At 44.0% G+C, this 19,129-nt stretch overlaps 1 protein-coding gene across 2 annotated transcripts in view; it reads right to left on the reverse strand.

Moving 5' to 3' along the window:
• Positions 1-8,319: 8,319 nt before the first annotated feature.
• MAPK14 (mitogen-activated protein kinase 14) overlaps positions 8,320-19,129 on the reverse strand; it is a 78,695-nt gene continuing 67,885 nt past the window's right edge. Inside the window, exons 9-12 of one of the 2 annotated variants that reach the window (XM_046006498.1) lie at positions 17,373-17,452; positions 14,870-14,948; positions 11,549-11,722; positions 8,320-10,732 (exon numbers count right to left, since the gene is read on the reverse strand). In XM_046006498.1, coding sequence (XP_045862454.1) covers positions 10,665-10,732; positions 11,549-11,722; positions 14,870-14,948; positions 17,373-17,452 — 401 coding nt within the window. In that variant the 3' untranslated portion in view covers positions 8,320-10,664. The remainder of the gene's footprint in view (positions 10,733-11,548; positions 11,723-14,869; positions 14,949-17,372; positions 17,453-19,129) is intronic. The other variant, XM_046006497.1, reaches the window with a different exon arrangement.

A 19,129-nucleotide genomic window follows, 5' to 3' on the forward strand; every position in this document is an offset into this window, starting at 1 on the left:
CCAAGTGTCTTTCCATTACAAATAATTCTGAGTGAAAATTCCCCTGTATTGATTTCCTTGAGCCCAGTGGTAAAGTTTCTCCAAAACGTGGTGTCATGAGGTGTTTATGACGTCTTCTAACGAATGAAAGTTCTACGGCCTCTGCATGATCCAATTCGTTAGCCTTTTTCTTGACGGTTTCTGGCTTTTGTGACATGCTTCAAAAGCCCTTCCCCTTTTAAACGTTTGCTTCGTCTGGAAGTGATCCTGGCTAAAGGAGGAAGGTAACTGTCTATTTGTCTCAATGCCATTTATTGACACAGACTGAATAATCTGCATCCATTTTTATAGAAGTCATGTATTTTTACAGATTGAGAAAAATCTAGAGCTTAAAGCACCCTGTCAAGAACTATTATTTCTGGGGCGTGGGATAATGGAGGTTACCTAGCTCCACTGAAAACGTTTTCAACAATCAACACGTTCTGTGTCATGGAAGACTAAGAGTAGTTAGAGAAAGTAATGTGGTCAGTGCTTTGATGCCGGCAAGCTCGGTGCGGGTTACAAACACCTGCAGTGGGGGGTGTCTGGGCGCTCAGTGTGTGAAGAGTCGGCCTTGGCTCGTCCTGGGATCGAGTCCCGCTCCCCTGGGGAGTCTGCTTCTCCCTCTCCCTTTGTGCTTCTCCCTGCTCATGATCTCTCTGTCTCTCTCTCAAATAAATAAATAAAATTTTAAATTAAAAAAAGAAAAACAGAACACCAGCAGTGGGCACCTGAGTGGCGGCCGGGGAGAGGCTCGGTGGGGTGGGGTGTTTCTAGCTGGGGAGCGAGTAGGGCTTTTCAGTGACAAAATAGCCTCCGGATGAGAACACACCACCACACGCATTTGTCAGCGGCCATGATCAGAGAGTCAGGGCCGTGTCATCCCTGAACAATGGAGTCGTGGGGTCGTGGGGGTGAGTTTTCGGGACAAGGGCCCCGATCACCAGCTGTGTCATCCCTGAACAAGGGCCGAGGGGAAACGGCTCTTCGGGTAATGGCAGCAGGGATGATGACTTGACATCTCCCAACCAGAAGCAGATGACTACCCTGGCAGCCCTGCAAGGGAGGCCAGCTGATCAGGTCACGGACACCCAAGCCTTGGACTCCCGTGACAAAATCCCAATGTCTGTCAGCTGGGTGCCAGGGAGGGGGACCAAAGGCATCCCTGGTCCAGAAATGGCCCCCAGCAATGAGCACTCAGCCGTCCTGTCCTAGGGGTGCCAGGGAAATAGTACACTGTTTGTGACCATCTTCCCCATTAAGAACATCAACTCCGAGAGGGCAGGAATCTTTTATTTTTTTCCCACGTTCCCAGTGGCCTGACACACAGAGGTTACCCAACAGGTGCACGTGGAACGGCCGAACGAGGGCGCAAGACATCATAATGACTTCCGATTTCCCCTTCTTTTCCCCTGGTATTTTCATTCTAAAGTGGCAGATGGATGGGGAAATGGTAGGAATCACCTGGATCACGGCCATCAGCCACCGTCACTAATCTTTTGATTCTTGTTCCAAGTCATTAAAGTGCTGGGCATCCAACTCAAACGACATAGCAAGAGGCAGCCAAGAGAATCGGGATCCAATGGTTCTAACGCTTGTCGCTTCTTAAACCGGAAATTTCCACACAGCACCGATTCTTCGGGTAGATAATTGGTCCATATTTGGTTTCTTTCTTTAGATGGCCTTTGCTTTTTAAGATCGTTGATTATAAGAACAGGAAGCAGTGGACAAGCAGATGGTGTGCGAGTGATTAAAAGAGGAGAGTCACTTACTGACTCAGCCGCCGGGGGTTGGCTGCCCACTGTGTGCCGGGTACCAGGAACACGGTCCTGAACAAGACAGTCTGTGCCCTTGAGGACATACAGTCCTGAACTGACAGGTACTGAGTGATGTATGCCAAGGGTTTACATGCTTCAGCTCAGATAATCCCCACAACAACACTATGAGGTAGATTCAGAAAGATTAAGTAATTTGCTCAAGATTGGACCCCTCCCTGGGAGCTGGAGGGGCTAGGACTTGGACCCACTCAGACTGTTTCCAGAGCCTGTGTCCTTAACGTTTGTATGTTTCTCCTCTGGAGCAGGTGAGACAAACCCCAGGCAATGACAAAACAGTGATGGCAACGGGCAGATGGCATCACCATCGATCAGCGCAGACAAGAACAACAGCACACAGAAGGGATCTCTCATCCAAGCTTGGGGTGGGGAGGGAAGGCTTACAGAGGGAGTGACAGGGATCCGTAGCCTGGCGAGCGAAAAGAAGGTAGGGGCTTCTGCATAGAGGGAATGCCACGCATAAGACCAGAAGAGAGAAGGCTGAAGCCCACGGTAGCCTTCTACATATGGAGCATGGCCCTAGAGAGCGAGAGGCACCGATGGCGGCAAAGGTAGCTGCTGTGGCCCCCCTCAGCCCCACTTCCCTCCTGAGGGCCGGGGGTGCATCTCCAGTCCAGGTAAGCAAGAAGGCCAGGTGTGGCGCCATGGACATTGGTGTCCTTTTCGCTCCTCTCCTCTTTGGTCCAAAACAGCCGGCAAGTCTTTGGGGGAAACTATGCAGACCGAACACATTTTTTTCTTGATTTTCTTTCAAAAACCAAGAGAGGCATGTCTCCTGTCAATGCTGTAAAACTCTGTGAAGCTAGGAGTCCCTCAATGTCGACTCCAGGCTGGTCGGTGGATTCCGGCCTCGGGTGTTCTGTGACTCTGGATGAGAACTTGAGACATGACTTGTAGAGCATACAGTAGGGGTTCAATAAAATAACTACTTTTTAGTAGGGAAGGAGGGAAAGAGAGGGAAGGAGAGGGAGAAGAGGAAAGCAGACCTGTCCTTCAGCGTGGAAGTCTCACTCCACAGCCCCCCGAGCCAGGCCTGTCTATGTCAGCAGTTTCCTGAGGGTGAACTTGGGAAGTCTTGGAGTCATGTACGGTCGTTGCCATGACCGGGGCTTCTGATAATTCGCACACAGGAGGCGTTATGCAGAGTGAGATTCTCAGCAAGAATTGCTTCGTGTGGGGCTCCTGGGTGGCTCAGTGGGTTAAGGCCTCTGCCTTCGGCTTGGGTCATGATCTCAGGGTCCTGGGATCGAGCCCCACATCGGACTCTCTGCTCCACGGGGAGCCTGCTTCCTCCTCTCTCTCTGCCTGCCTCTCTGCCTACTTGCAATCTCTGTCAAGTAAATAAATAAATAAATCTTTAAAAAAAAAAAAAAAAAGAATTGCTTCGTGTAACAAAATACACCCTGCTGGACATTCATGGAAGTGGAAAACCCTATTTATTGTTATCTGAGCCTAGACTGTAACTTGATTTTAAAGATTTTTATTTATTTATTTATTACAGAGAGCACGCACAAGCAAGCAGAGTGACTGGCAAAGGCAGAGGGAGAAGCAGGCTCCCCACTGAGCAGGGAGCCCGACGCAGGACTTGATCCCAGCACCCTTAGATCATGACCTGAGCCGAAGGCAGACGTCCAACCAACTGAGCCACCCAGGAGCCAAGAGTTGAGAGCTTTATCAGAGCTCTTTGTCAAGGGGCTAAGCTACATTTTTTTTTTTACATTTTCACACGCAAAAGTGGTGCTGTATATAGATTTTCTTCACTGCAAAACTGGATTTAAGGTTACTTCCTCATTTAACTTCTTAGAGACTTCTAAATAAAGCACATTCTCTGAACTGAATGAATCAAGAAGGTCGGGAGTATAACAGTGTCCCTCTGGCTATGCGTACTCACACCACAGCCTCTGGCCTCCATAATGGGAATTTTCCAGAAACTACACTGGAGTTAGGCCCTGGACTGTCTCATCCTGGGAGCTCTCCTCCCATGTGATTTCAGGTCACACGATAGGGAGGACACTCCCACACTGCCTCTGATAGAACCACCTCAACACCCAAGGTCAGCTCAAGTGACAAACTAACCAGGGCCTCAAGTGTCCCCAAGATGCAGGGCACAGAGAGGGTTGCTATTTCATTTAACCTTTACAATCACTTGAAAACTGAAAACTATGATCCCAGTGTCACATGCCTGACGAAAGTTTGAGTCGGGATTGAACCTGGGATTTCTGGCTTCAAAACCCAGTATTCTTTCCACGGTAACCCATCACCTGCCTAAGAAAATCCTGTAGCCATACCCCAGTTGAAATAAATGTTCTGGCTGTGGCAATGGCCAACATGCTTCCGAACAAAGAATAACTTCATCCACTCGACACCCATATCCTTTTTCTTTTTTTGAAAAATAGGAGAGCCTCAATCCAGTAATCAAGCATACTTTTTTCTTAAACTGACATCGTCCTTTTCTCTAAAAAAAAGATATACCCCACTCTTCAAAAAGGCCTTTCCCATATCTTTGAGTGAGAACAGGTTAGGTGTTAACCTTCGATTATTACTTCAAAAAAAGTCTTCGTTATTCTGCAAGACTAGAGGTGTCCCAGCTTTATTATTTAAACACCACACACACACACATTTTTAAAAAAGAAAGCTCTAGGCCCAATGTGGCACTTGAACTCACGACCCTGAGATAATAGTCAACTGCTCTACTGACCAAGCCTGTGGGACACTGTGAGAGGTGTCAGCTTTAGACCAGTGGTTCTCAACCAGGGGTGATTTTGCCCCAGGGGACAGTTGGCAGTATGTGGAGACATTTTTGGCTGTCAGAGCTGGGAGAAGGGAGCATGTACGCCACAGTCATCTTGTGAGTAGAAATCAGGGATGCTACTTAACCACCTACAACATACAGGTCAGCCTCCACAAGTACCAGTCCAACTCAAGATGTCAAGAGTGCCCAGAAGTTGAAAAATTTGGCTTCAGATCCATAAAATACATCTTCTGTTGGGGAAGAAACTGCCAGGCGCTCCTAGCTGGGGAGGAGACCATGCTACAATGGAGTGGTGGTGTTCTGCTTGTCAGAGGCCCAACAGCCGGGTGCGACTCCTTCCCAGCAAGTGTTCTTCCGTCTTAGGAAGTTGGGCTCTGATCCAGGCAAAACTGAAATTGGGGAATGGTTCCCCAGGTCACACACACCAAAAACAAAAACAAACAAACAAACAAAGCAAAAAAGCAAAAAACCCAAAAACCTTTCTCATCAGAAAATTTTTTTAAAGTTTTCGGATTCCAAAACAAATTATTGAGAGTTTCATAATAAAACATAACAAATTGCACAAAGTTAGAGCCTCCTATAATCCCACTACCCAGAGATGGTTGTTGAGTTTTGTGTGTGTTCCTCTAGGCTCTTCCTAGCCATATCTTTCTATCTGTTAAAAGAGAGGACAACAGGGACACCTGGGTGGCTCAGTTGTTAATCATCTGCCTTCAGCTCAGGTCATGATCTCAGGGTCCTGGGATTGAGCCCCTCATGGGGCTCCCTGCTCAGTGGGGAGCCTGCTTCCCCCTCTGCCTGTGCTCCCCCTGCTTGTGCTCTCTTGCTCTGTCAAATAAATAAATAAAATCTTAAAAAGTAAAACAAGTAAAAAAAAGAAAAGAGAGAGACTTTTTTCTCTCTGCCACTTTCCTTTTTTTTTTTTTTTAATATTTTATTTATTTGACAGAGAGAAATCACAACTAGGCAGAGAGGCAGGCAGAGAGAGAGGAGGAAGCAGGCTCCCCGTGGAGCAGAGAGCCCGATGCGGGCTGGATCCCAGGACCCTGAGATCATGACCTGAGCCAAAGGCAGAGGCTTTAACCCACTGAGCCACCCAGGTGCCCCTGCCACTTTCCTTTTAATGTATTTTGCACATGTATCCATACCTACATATATGGTGTTTCACTGTAAGATAACCATGAAGTCCTCTTGATAGGTACGTGGGTTACTTCCAATATTTTGCTATTAATAAAGAACAAGACCTTGGAGTGCCTGGGTGGCAAAGTTGGTTAATTAACCAACTCTTGATTTTGGCTCAGGTCATGATCTCAGGGTCATGGAGTTGACCCCCGTGTTGGGCTCTGTGCTCCGCGCTTGAGTCTGCTTATTTCTCGCCCTCTGCCCCTCCCTCCCCTCTCTCTCTCTTTAATAAATAAATAAAGCCTTTTTTAAAAAGACCCTGAATAACCTTTTACTTTTTCATTTGTGCACTTGTGATGCCTCTAAGTCCTGAGAAGTGTAAATGCTAAGTTCAAAGTATATGTATATTAAAGTGTATCTGTATCATAAAATAAAAAAGGTCTTCATTTGCGTGTTTGTGGTCCAAGTCCTTGTAGCTATCAGATTGTACAGAAAAGTGAAAGTTGTCATACACAAACATTCACTAATGAATGGACTACTTATAACATTAGTCCCTCCTTGCTTCATAAGTATCAGAACCTGGAGTGTCTATCTTACCCATTCTAATCTTCTGTTTGTCTCTAACTATAAGCATATGATCAATAACAGGTTAACTGCGATAACTGCAAATCTTGCAAAAGATGGTAGATTTGATAAACTTGACAAATAATGCTAGAAAACTGTTAAGATCTAAAAAATGTGGCTCTGGCAGACTCAGACCAGACAACAATAAAAAGGGAAAGGTGATAAAGTGATCACCAATAGATACTTATAAAAAAGAACAGTGTGGCTCGGATGGTTGGGCGTCTGCCTTTGGCTCCAGTCGTGACCTCCAGGTCCTAGAATCGAGCCCCATGTAAGGCTCCTGGCTCAGTGGGGAGTCTGCTTCTCCCTCTCCTTCTGCCTCTCCTCCTGCTCGTGCTCTGTCTGTCTCAAATGAATGAATAATATCTTTTTTAAAAAAAGAACAATATGAATATTAAAGATTAAGGCCCTTAGGAAAACTGAGAACGACCTCAAATATTTTTGCAAAATTTTCTTCTATGATTATGCCACAAAAATCGGAACGGGAAGGATACTGCAGCCTGAGACACGCTGTCTCTTGAGAAACACTTCATTTGTTCTTTGTTCACTGCAAAAGTGTATCTGAAATTAGGAATATGCTCTTATGCTTTTGTTCAGTTTTCATGACAGTCCCAATCAGACGTCTTCTCTCCTCCAATCCCCAGCACACACTATGCAATTCTGGTCCCCATTTTAAGTGGATGCACTTGAGGTGAGCTTTTTCTGGTGTCAATTCTCCTTAAGCTGATAAGCAGGGCCTCCACCCAGAAGCCCAGGAGGAAGGCTGTGTCACAGCACTCATGCCTGGTATGTGAAGCAAAATATTTCCTACAACTGTCTGATTCTTACAGGGGCTGATACACCACATGTGACAACTGGGTCCCTTTTCTTTTACCCTCTTATGAAGCTAATGAGCACAGGATGAAGAAAAGAGTCTGTGCTTAGTTTGCCTTGTGCCATTATTCCCAGCTGCCAGCCTGGGCCCAGAAACCACAGGACAAAACACCCAGCTGCACGCTCTGGATACCCTCACAAGCCGGGCCTCACAATCCACCCCGGGTCACCGGTCAGCATTCCTAGGCCACCGAGGAAGGAAGCGTACCACCACGGGCCCTGAAAACAGCCATGAGACCTTGCGGCTCTTTAATCCTATGGTACAGAGTAGTTTTGAAGAATATTGTCAAGGGCCGTAAGATAAAAGTCATAAAACACATTTGGTTCGAAGTCTATAAACAATGTACATATATATGTACACATACAACCTTCTCTCAGGCAATTTTCAAATAAAAATATACTTTCTACAGATAGTCTTAGAATGTCAAAGCTGAGAAGAACCCAAACAACCATCTAAACAAACCGCATCTTACACACGAGGAAACTGAAGGCCTGGGCCAGGGGTCGGCAAACTTCTTCTGTAATGGGCCAGAGGGAATAGTGTCGATTTTGTAAACCCTCTGGTCTCTGCTGCAACTGCTCAACTTTGTGTCGCACAAAAGCAGCCACAGACAATACATAAACAAACGTGTGGTTGTGTTCCGATACAACTTTATTTATAGACATTGAAATTTGAATTTTACATTATTTTTCACACACTACAAAAATACTGTCCTCTTGATTTCAGCCATTTAAAAATGTAAAAACCATTTTTAGCGGGCCATACAAAAACAGACGGTAGACCAGATCTGGCTCTTGGGCCGTAGTTTGCTGACCCCTGTCCTAGGCCACTCTGACACCCAAGTGCAGTAACACTCTGCCTGCCGTGTTATACCTTCTTTGCTATTTGCTCTACCCATCTACATCAAAGACTCAGATCTGCTTCACCAGAAAGTGTACCATCTGTTAAAGAGTTTTCTAAATTTTAGGAGTAAATATTAAGATCTATCAGAAACATATGCCAGGCCACAATTGAAAGAACATCAATACAATGCCATATTGTGCACTAAATTAAAAACAGTCGACATAAAAATACAATAAATTTGAGAAACTCACTAAATTTGAAAAATAGGCTTTATTTTAACCAGTGGTATTGTATGACATCCTATATGGTATAACTGATTACAGCCAAGTTCATGAATACAAATAAAATAGCAGTGTCCCTCATTCTCTCTTTTGCTTTCTGTTCAGAGAAATCAGGAGATGGGAGCATGATGCTCAGAAACCAAGGAGCTCTTCCATGGGCTCCAGCTGAGTCCAGGCTCCTGGAACATTCAGCTTCCTAATGCATATACAATCACATGTGCAAAGACCTTTATGAAAAAATATTCAGAGCAGTATTTCTGTAGGAAATCACACTAGCATTTACAACCAAACATGGCTGATAAAATTCATCTTGCTGTGGATTGTGAGGATTTGAACTGTATATAAAGGAGATGAGGCCTTTGCGTTCATCTTCCTTTAAAGAGGGGGAGAATCCCAGGCGAGGCGCCATCACAGTCAGCCTGCCTCCTTCCTTCTTGCTCCAGTTGACTCGGAGGTCCTACCCTGTCCCTCCGGAGCGCACGTACCACTGCGCTGTGATAGAGAAATGGAGACACCTTGTCCAAATACAAGATTCTGTCACACAGCCAATAGTGGAAGTGGCTCTACACATTCTTATTTCACAAGCGGTTTAGATACATAGGCCCTTATGTAGCACAAGATGCCTGCAATTCAGGAAATTATGAAAAAACAACTCTTCTCCACCCCTGAGGATATTTCATCTTTATAAAGTTGAAAATATAAAATATTAGAATAATTTGCCCTTTCTCCCCATCAAAAGGAATCACATTCTCAAAGGATTCCTGCAATATACAAAATTCTGAAACAAAATTATTTCTCCCCAAGCCAAGACCAAGAAGTCAATGTTAAGCTGCCACGAAGACCCTCTTCCAAAGAAGGGTGGAAAAGACACTTCATTACTTTCTTTTTTAATAACCATTTTTAGACAAAGATAGCAAAAGGAGTTTCTGGCCTCATGAGCTTTTATTGTTCACTTTGATTTTCAGCATTTCTTAGCATTGGCTATTGGGAGTGAAGAGAACAATTGTTTTTCAAAGTCTGAGATATTCCCGGGAAAAGCCCTGATCTTTCCCATGACGGCTCCCCAAAAAGAGTTTGTGGAAAACCAGATGGCAAGAATGAAAACGCTGGAGACCCATCTGTTCCATTTCTTCATAGTTTTCACATCAAAAGCACCTGGAGTATCAATTGTGTTCAACACAAAATAGTACTGGGGCTGGAGAGAGGATGATGTCACCTGCCCTTGGCATCAGCCGAGGCGACATGGGCTCTGAACTACCCATGAAGTCTTCACTGGCAAACCTGCCTGGCACCAGGGCCTCCCGAAGGGAACAGACAAGCAGCTGTGCATGCTCAAATAGCAAGACGTGCAAAACACATCGTCACTCTGCTGGGAATAAAGAGTACACAGGAAGTACACTGACAGCAAGAACCGGCTTCTGCCTGCTGGGGCTAATGCGCAAGAAACCTCTGCGCTGGAGGGGGGCAGGGGACGGCGAGCAGAGAAATGGCAGCCCCCGGAGCGGGGGCAAAGAGAGAGAGAGAGAGAAAAGCACGCACACGCATGCGCACACATGCACACACGACGCCTCCGAGGGCTCTCTGGTCACTTCTGGTTCGCCAGCGGCCGTGGGACAAGCCGACTGCTTGCCAGGCTGGGCACGTGGTCGACCGCGCTGCCTGAACTATCTACACTTTCTTCTCTCCTCTTAAGGCACAAACATATTTACAGTTTCGCACATACCTGCTGAGTTCTGAGAATCACACTAAGCAAATCAATCACAGACTAGCGCACAGAAGGCAGTTGGTCCTTCTTGGCCGCGCGCCGTCGCTGAGGACCGGCTTCCGCGGAAGCCCGAAAGTGTGCGCCCCCTCTCTGGGCCACTACGGGCTGTAAGTGAGACTACCCCCACCTCCAGACAGGGCCATGGGAGAGGCCAAAATGGCAAAAGCATGACTGGGATCTGGGCCCTTTAGTATCTTTATTTTGCACGTAACAAACCCGAACAAGACGGCAGCCCTTGCCTGCCTGAGCTGACTCTCCCAAGGGGCAAGCAGAGGCCGCCTCTGAGCTTCTGGGACTGCCGGTGAAGCCACTGTGATCATACCTTCTCCTATTCTCTTACCCTCCCACAGAGACAGACACACACATGCACACGCACAGGAGCACACACACATACATATACATACACACGCGCGTGTGCGCGCACACACACCCCTTCCACCATGGAGGAAATCTTTGCAACAAGAGGCACTTGAATGATATTTGGAGAGTTCCCATGGAAAAGGCCTTCCCCTCACAGTGAAGTGGGATCAACAGAACAGAAACCAGGTTCTCAGGATTCCATCTCTTCTTGGTCAAGGGGTGGCGGCACAAAGCTGATGACTTCATCGTAGGTCAGGCCTAAAACCCGGGAAGGAAAGGTGGGATGTGAGAGTTTAGACTATTCTCTTCGCTGGTAGGTACTCTAACTTCTAGGCTCAAAATCTTTCCTTCCTGTCCAGGCTAGTGGTTTGATGGACTACTTCAAATAACCCCCTCACTGCTTATGTGTGATAGCCTAATGGAACATGTGACCACAGAAGTTCAAGGATACACAAAAAAAGAGCTACTTTTACTTATTTGTTTCACTCAGCAGGGCCTCCTTTCTTAAAGTTCTCTGGAGAAGGTTCTCAAGAATAACAGCTCTTCCACAAGCTACAGCAACAGGTAATTCTGGTTTTGGGGATCCATCTGGAGTTTTGAATGTGTGTTTTATGCAAAGAATCTGAAGCTGGACATACAGGAGACATGGGTTCCATGGATGGCTGTGTCCCTAACTAGGTCTAAGGTAACAGACACGAAATAAACTACCAATCGTAAAAATAAATTCTAGAGTTCTAGCGATTGTAAAACTATAAAAATACCTTATTTCCTACTTATCTCAGACAGATATTGTAAATGCAAATTCTGACTTAAAAACCTCAAAGCTCTATATGGCTGTAAGAGGCTGCGTGCAAAATCATACCAGACATGAGCACCTCAAAGGTCCAGACAGTGTCCTCATGTACATCAGAGGAACATACCCGCTCTGCATCAGAGACACTAGTTACCAGTTTTAACAAGTTGGTTATAACCAGAAATTCTGTTTTCTCACAGCTTTTGGACAGTGGCTCACCTAAGAAAGATTTCTAAATTTAAGTCCTCGCACTAGATGTTAATCCTGCTCTTATGACTTACTTTTCCATTCATCTATAAGGAGGTCCCTGCTTTCAAAGGACTGGTCATAAGGGTCAGCTACTGGTTCATCATCAGGATCATGGTACTGAGCAAAGTAGGCGTGTGCGAGGGCTTGGGCTGCCGTAATTCTCTTGTCTGAGTCCAATACAAGCATCTTCTCCAGCAAGTCGACAGCTTTCAGTCCCACGGATTGGAAGGAAAAAAAGAGTTTTTAGCAAGTTAGTAAAAAATTAGGCCTTATGAAGCAAACACACAGTTTTAAATCTTCATACTGAACAAAGAATACACACATTCTTCCCCCATGTGTCTGCTCTAGGAAATGTTACTCCTTTTCTTCTTTATGTGTGTGTGGATGTGTTTTGTATTAAGAATACATTACTAAAGAGGAATTTTTAAAAATACCTGAGACTGAACAAGCTTTTGTGGAACATCAATGTCAAAGCGTTACCACGTAGTCAAACTGTGTCAAAAGGAAAGCCTACAGGCTCCTGGGTGGCTCAGTCAGTTGGGCTTGGGTCATGGTCTGGGGTCCTGGGATAGAGTGGGTGTCGGCGTCAGGCTCTCTGCTCAGCGGGAAGTCTGCTTCTCCCTCTCCCTCCGCCCCTCCCCCCCACTCATACACACTCTCTCTCTCTCTCAAATGGATAAAAATCTTTAAAAAAAAGGAAGAAAGAAAGAAAGCCTATTACCAAAGTAATCGAGAAAAGGTAAGCAGGGTGGCTTTTTAATTTTTTTACTTTTTTGTCTCCCTGTGCTATTTATTTACTAACATAAGGCAATGAATATTCATCAAACAGATCTCCTGACAATGAACAAATTGAGGGTCTTACATGGGTGTGTGGGCAAGGCATGGTATTTGGATAAAAGAAATATAAAATTTTCACTATGAAAAACTTCAATATACAGAACAGTACAGTGACTACTCATATGCCCACTATCCATATCCAACAATAAACATTATTTATTTCCCTATCTATCTAACTCTGGTTTTTTTTTTGCTGGGCCATTTTAAAATAAAATGATAGACATGATACTTTACCCCTAAATATTTCAGCATAAAGACATCTTTCTACATAATCACAAAACCATCTTATCTGACAACTAAATAATTTTCAAATATCATCTAAAATCCAGTTTATGTTAAAATTTCTCCAGTTATCCCAAAGTTCTCTTTTATACCTGGCTTCTTCAAGCCAGGATCCAATCAAGGGCCACACATTGCATCTGATTGGGCTTCCTAGGGTGAAAAGTACTATGTGCAATAACCAATACCTTGGTGAGGAATAAGGCCGGGGTAAGGACAAGATTCCTCTAAGATCTTGACAGCTAGAAAGACACACACTACATCAAAGGGCAATTCAAGTGCTCGCTTCGGCAGCACATATACAAAGGACAATTCAAGTTTTAATTCATGTTTTGAGAATAATAGTCAAACATGAAGTCGGTGACTGACAAAATACAGCTGTCGTTGTTTACATCGTTGGTGTGTTCCTGCTCAGTTAATATGCTGGGCACAAGTTCGTGGTCAGTAACACCATGTTCTGTCTGCAAGAAGAAACTCTTTGTATGACGTCACTGTTTGGCAGTGAGCTATTAGGCACGTTTAAATTCTGAGAACTGCAGTGCTGAGCACCAGATGGCCCAAAGCCTCCATTCAACTCACTGGCAGTCTGTATTGCTAAGTAGTATCCAGTTCTTTTGAATGTTTAAATGTCATGATTCCAGAGAAGGATGGATGTGACCTAAATAAGCTACTGGGACACATACATGCCCCCCCCGCTGCCCCCCCCCCGAAAAAAGTGAGTTAACAAATCTCTTGGAGTTGGTTAACAGGAAGTCAAACAGTGAGCACTGCCAGGTCTGAAACATGAACTGGCACGATGAAAATACATTCGGAACAGAATGATAGACAAGAAAGCTACCAGCATGCAGCATAATTTCCCAACATCCTAGAGTATTAAATAGAGCTTGTCACAGATCCTTAAACTAGGTAATAGAGTTCAAATAAACCCTACAGAGCCAATGGGAGCATACCAGGGCAAATGCAGACCTAAACCAACTGCCTAAAACTCTGTATATACCCCTGATGAGTCTGTGGACTCATTTTTGGATGTGAGAGTGGCCCAGCTGAGATCTGGCCTACTTACAATCTCCAAGGCTGACACAGACTCACCCGGGGCTGCCCACCATCTCAAAGAATGTGAGCATCTCTGCCATTGTAAGAATTACCACAGTAATACTGAAATCGTTCTCAACGGTCACTGTGAATGAGGTATTTAAAAAGGGAAAACCACTGAGCTCTCACTACAACTTCTGAAGAAGGCATCATGACTATCCGATCTCAAAGGAGAACTAAACCTTTGTTACTAGTTTTTGGGACCCAGCAGAGGGATGACCCACTGAGAGAGTGGAGCACATACCAGTATAACACGATCTTCAGGGAAGGGAGAAGGTTGATTAGACCATTATCATACCATGGCTCCCCTCCCTGTCTCATAGGAAGGCCTGGTCTGATTTTTCCATGTCTGCTATTAAATGGCATGGTCTACCGCACAATCCTTGAATCTGGGAAGTAGGGTCTCAGCAATGCCACTTCTAGGGGCCAACCAAAGCACATGTTAGACCCCAACTTTAAGGAATAAATCAATTCCCTTTTTAGCCAAGGCAGTACATATCCTGCCGCCACTACTGTCCCATCCCTCTTGCCGAGGATCCCAGAAGTGATGGTGGGAGGAAGGAGTATGGAGCCATTCCTTAAAGTCTGCGGTGGCAAATTCACTCCACGAAGAACACAGAATGGTTAACTCCCTGGGGGAAGGGTGGAAAAAGAGGAGAAAGGAAAAATGCACGAAGATGGCGGGATCTGTGGGACTGGGAAGCTACAGGCAGCACAGGGCGCACGGCAGGGAACTCCTGGGGGCGGGTCCTCTAAACACCCATCTGTTCTTCGATTGTTTCTTCCCTTGGCTTGGGACACCACAAAACACCAGCAGTTGTGAAGTCACAGGCTTTCCTCCGTACCTCCTTCTTCCTATGCCCTTCGATCTTTTCTCCCAACATCCCCACCATTTGCTCTCCTTTCTTCACCATAAAATGTCATTTCCTCTACCAAATTCTAGGACCATAGAAATATATTATAAGCATATCAGGTGATTAAAAAACCCAACAACACAAACACAGATAACAAATGGCATTACTTACCACCTTCCAGGACTTAATTAATGGTACCCTATCTAATCAAAAGGAAAAACTCTTCTTTAAATCCCTAATTTATGTCATTAACAATTCAATATTCACACGGTGAGGATATGATCAACTTACCCAAGGGATTGGCACCAATAAATACATTTGCAAAGTTCATTTTCGGCATCTGGGTCAAAGACTGAATGTAGTTTCTTGCCTGCAAAAATAAAACGTTTTCAAATGGCTTTTTTAAATCATGTTACTGCTCCCAGAGAGTCTCGGTCCTGCCAGGGAACAAGCGTTCACTGACAAGGTCTGCTAGCTTCAATGTTTATGACCATGTTTGATATTCAACTAAAAGTTTTCTCTCTTATTGCCATTCTAACTACCTCATGTATGATCAGCACTTTTGTTTATTCTGGCTATCTCTCACGGCGATATTTTAAGTGAACAAGAATGCTAAGCAATTAAGTTCCTTTTCATTAGCTTTCTGATCCAGGGATCAGAAGTTTAAAAAAAAAAAAAATGAGGCCAAGCTATCTAAGAAGTTCCTTTCTGAGACAGCCTTCCTAGAAAGCTAGGGATTGGGACTCCTAAAGAGAGTCTAGGACCAGCAGTTCTGACAGACTGATCTCAATAGGTACTCTCAGTTTGTAAAAAGGGTATCAGTGTTAAACCTTGTTAACAAAGTAATCTTGGTAATAAGAAAGTAAACATAAGCCTAGTATGTTATCCTAAAAGTCTTGAACACATTTTAAAAATACTAAAGCAACTTAGTCAGAGTGACAAAGAATAATGGATTTTTAAGTTACGTGGCGTATGCAGAAATCTTTCCCCTACCACTTAGGAGGTATGTCTTACGCAAGTCTCAACGGACTTATCAGTGACCTCATCTGCAAAATATTAGTATTAGATATTAGTATTTGGCTTGCCTGTGTCATATGGTTATCATATTCAAATAAGACAAGGGTCATGAAAAAGCTTCAAACTAAAATTTTGATACAAACAACATTTATATTACCAGTATAGTTGTTACAAGTTTGGTCCCTATGGTGGAACAGGCTTGAGTTTGAATCTTGACTTGATCACTTTGGGCAAGTTACTTATTCTCGTTAAGGCTTGAGTTCCTCTTCGATAAAATGAGATTCACAATGCCTACTCACGGGGCTGCAGTGAGGACTGTAGATAACAAACCAGTACTTCCTTAGCACAGTACTTGGTGCAGAGTGAGAACTCAACAAACATTAGTTGCTTTCCCTGTTGCCTTAAGAAAGTTTGCTCTCACTCTCTAAGGGTGTTTCAACTTCACAATTTCTAAACTCTACTCAAAGGAACTTAAGGTATCAAATATTTTTAAGGACTGATAGCTCTACCAAGGCAAACCCAAAAACTTGACCAAAAACTAGTCTTGAGAATAATCATATAAATACAAATATAACGTATAAATGTGTACTTCAGATATTAGGTATTAAACTGTTGCTATGACCTTCCCTGTTTCAAAACATAAATCCCACTATCAGTCCATCTGAGTAGTTGAGATAAAACTTCTCTGAATCTGTCTTAACCACTTAAAATTCCTGTTTTAATACAGCTCAACAGTAAAAGTGTGTGTATGTGTGCGCGCATGTGTGTGTGCGTGTGCGTGTGCACACAAAAGCCTAGAAAAATCTCTTGCTACTAGGGCAACTTCACCTTCTTAGTCCTTCTATGTGTAGCAAGAAGGGGAGGTTGCTTTGGTTGAGAATCTCTCCAATTTGAAAAAAAAGTTCTAAGGAATTGAATATCCACATGTCTGTAATCCTTTCCTCCTTGAGCATGTAGATAAAAGGATCAAGGGAAGATAAAGGTAAGAGAGACCTGTCTCATGCAGAGAACAGTCATCCCTCCAATAAGATAAATAAAGGTAAATTTAAAAATTACCTGAATATAGCTGAAGCAGAAACAACACTGCTGGGAAGGGCCTCTGTGAGGACAGTCTGACTCCCAAAAAGATTAAGGGCACTGTGGAAAGAAGTGCCCCAACCATCTCTGATAATAAAACTAGTGTCAGATTAATTAGGAAGAACTGATAAAGATGACGAATAGCCCTATGTAAGTCGTTTGCATTATTCCATATTATTTGTGTATTTTCTTTTAGATACAGTACTTATCAGTGTTGGATCTGTTTTTTAGCTTAAAGGAAGAATCCTCTTTGGGTCATCATTATAAAAACTTGATGACTAGGAAAGCAACGAACGGCCCTCAGTTCAATACCCTTCTACCCTACAGTCATCAGATGCTAACCTACCCTCACTAGAAAACACAACAGCCTCTTGAGCACTAAATTCATAAAACCCAAATATATGTCACTAGGAAAACACAACAGACTCTTGAGCTCTAAATTCGTAAGACCCAAATATAAAAATCATATCACTTTCTATTTACAAGCCTATAAATTATATTCTCAATCCAGAGGACGGGATGACATTTTCTCCCAAATGTCAGCATCCTGCCACAGCACAGAGGTGCTCATCCCCCTTAAGCCCTCAAGGCACGTGCAAGCGCTCAGTGATATTAAAAACCGTGTTGCTTATACAGTGGCAACAGAATGAGGATGTGGCCTTCTGAATTGGATATCCCTATCCAGTCTGTTTGTTCTCACCTCATGGCTTGGCATCCTGTTAATGAGATAAGCAGGGGGGGTCCCCGTCAGACGCATAATCTGCTGAAGCTGGTTAATATCTTAGATGCCTAGTCAAGGGCATTGTTAAACATACAGTGCAAAAAAATAACTTTCAACTCAAGTTCTTAAGAAGGCCACAAAAGCCACCCCAAAACGAACAAAAGAAACCCACTCCCCAGCCCCCGTCCCCCACCCCAGGCCAGAGCCCAAGGCTGCGTGTGAAAGCCTGCTTCTGTGGAATGGCATGAGGGTATTAGGCATGCAGCCCGTAACTGGCCATGCAGATAAGGAAAATTACTTTCCTTTAGTTTTAGCATCATCTTTAATGTTAAATATTTTAGGCTCCCTGGAAAGAGACTGCCCCTTGATCCAGGATGCCAGCCAGAGAATTGTTTTCAAGTACTGATGGCCAAAACCCGCTTGCTTAGGGCAGGGGGTGGTGGTAAATGGAGATGATTCAGAAAATTTTGATTCGGTTTCAGACAAAACAAAATTTTCACTATATCCATTCAAGGAAGAGGTTACATTTTCATGGCACGGGTTCTGGTAACTCCCCAAGGCACCACCCCTTCAAATGTAAGACATGGGTGCGTGTGGGAGCTGATAAGCAATGCCAAGTTTCAAGGACATTAGTAGTGGTACATTTATAAAACATGCCACAAACGCACAGTGGTGATGAAGAAAGGAGACACGGGGCAAAGTCAAAAGCTAACAGCAAAGACAAAATAGGCTGCTGATGGTAGCATAGCATGCCACAGTGATTTCCTCCACAAGTCTCTAACAGGGGACCAGGCCGATTTCACTTAATAAACAGCTGAGAGGAAGTCTGCAAAACGCTCTGCAGTGATCTGACCAGGAGAAAAGTGCTAGATCTTCCGTATGTACAAGCACGTAAGGAAACGGTATTCCATACTTCTCTCTTCTTGCTGCCCCACCAAGTTGAACGCAATCCCCCCTCCCCCAAAATGTTAAATGAACTGTTGGTTTATCATAAGTTCCTATTAAAGGAGCACTGATGCGATTTTTTTTAAATCAATGCAATTCAATTAAAATCTTTCTATATTCCCTTTCTTCTTAAACTATTAATTCCCTCCTCCGGTGGTAGCAGCATCTTCAAGGAGCACCCCGGTCAGGCAATCACACTTCTTTGTGGCTTCCTTCAGTAATTTTTCATGTTAACTCATTCCCTTGACCTCAAATTCTCTCATGGTCAGAGGACGACAAATATACCTGGCCGGCTGGCCGGCAGGACAGAGCTAGGACCACGCGCTCCATCCTGCCTTTCCCAGTCCTTATGCCCAAAGACAGGCAGCAAATTCAAAAGGTGGCATGAAGCCCTTTTAACATTCTCTCAACAAAGTTTAGATTTACCTCGAAACAAATTACATAAAAAAAAGTACTTTAAATGCCAATACAACAAAAGGGGCTCACTAAGTAAACCAGCAATAGCAGAATACCAGTTGGGTTTTAAAATCTTAGAATCCAGCCACCTCTCTCCTCTCTCTTAGGAATAATACTTGGCCGGTGCATTTTTCTATTTTTGTCTCCATTAGTCAAATAGGTTATTATATCCCCTTCCTATTAGGAAGTTAGGAAAAATATATTTCTAGAGAAAAATGGGAGTCAGTGAAAGGGCTTTTGCTGGCTTAATATGATTTTTTTTTGTTGTTCTCTTATGGATTACTATAGGTTCTGGGTCCCTAACTCAAACAGGCCTCTCTCCTTAGCTGCCACGA

Source organism: Meles meles, chromosome 5 (assembly GCF_922984935.1).
Source record: "Meles meles chromosome 5, mMelMel3.1 paternal haplotype, whole genome shotgun sequence".
In the NCBI taxonomy this organism is placed as follows: domain Eukaryota; kingdom Metazoa; phylum Chordata; class Mammalia; order Carnivora; family Mustelidae; genus Meles; species Meles meles.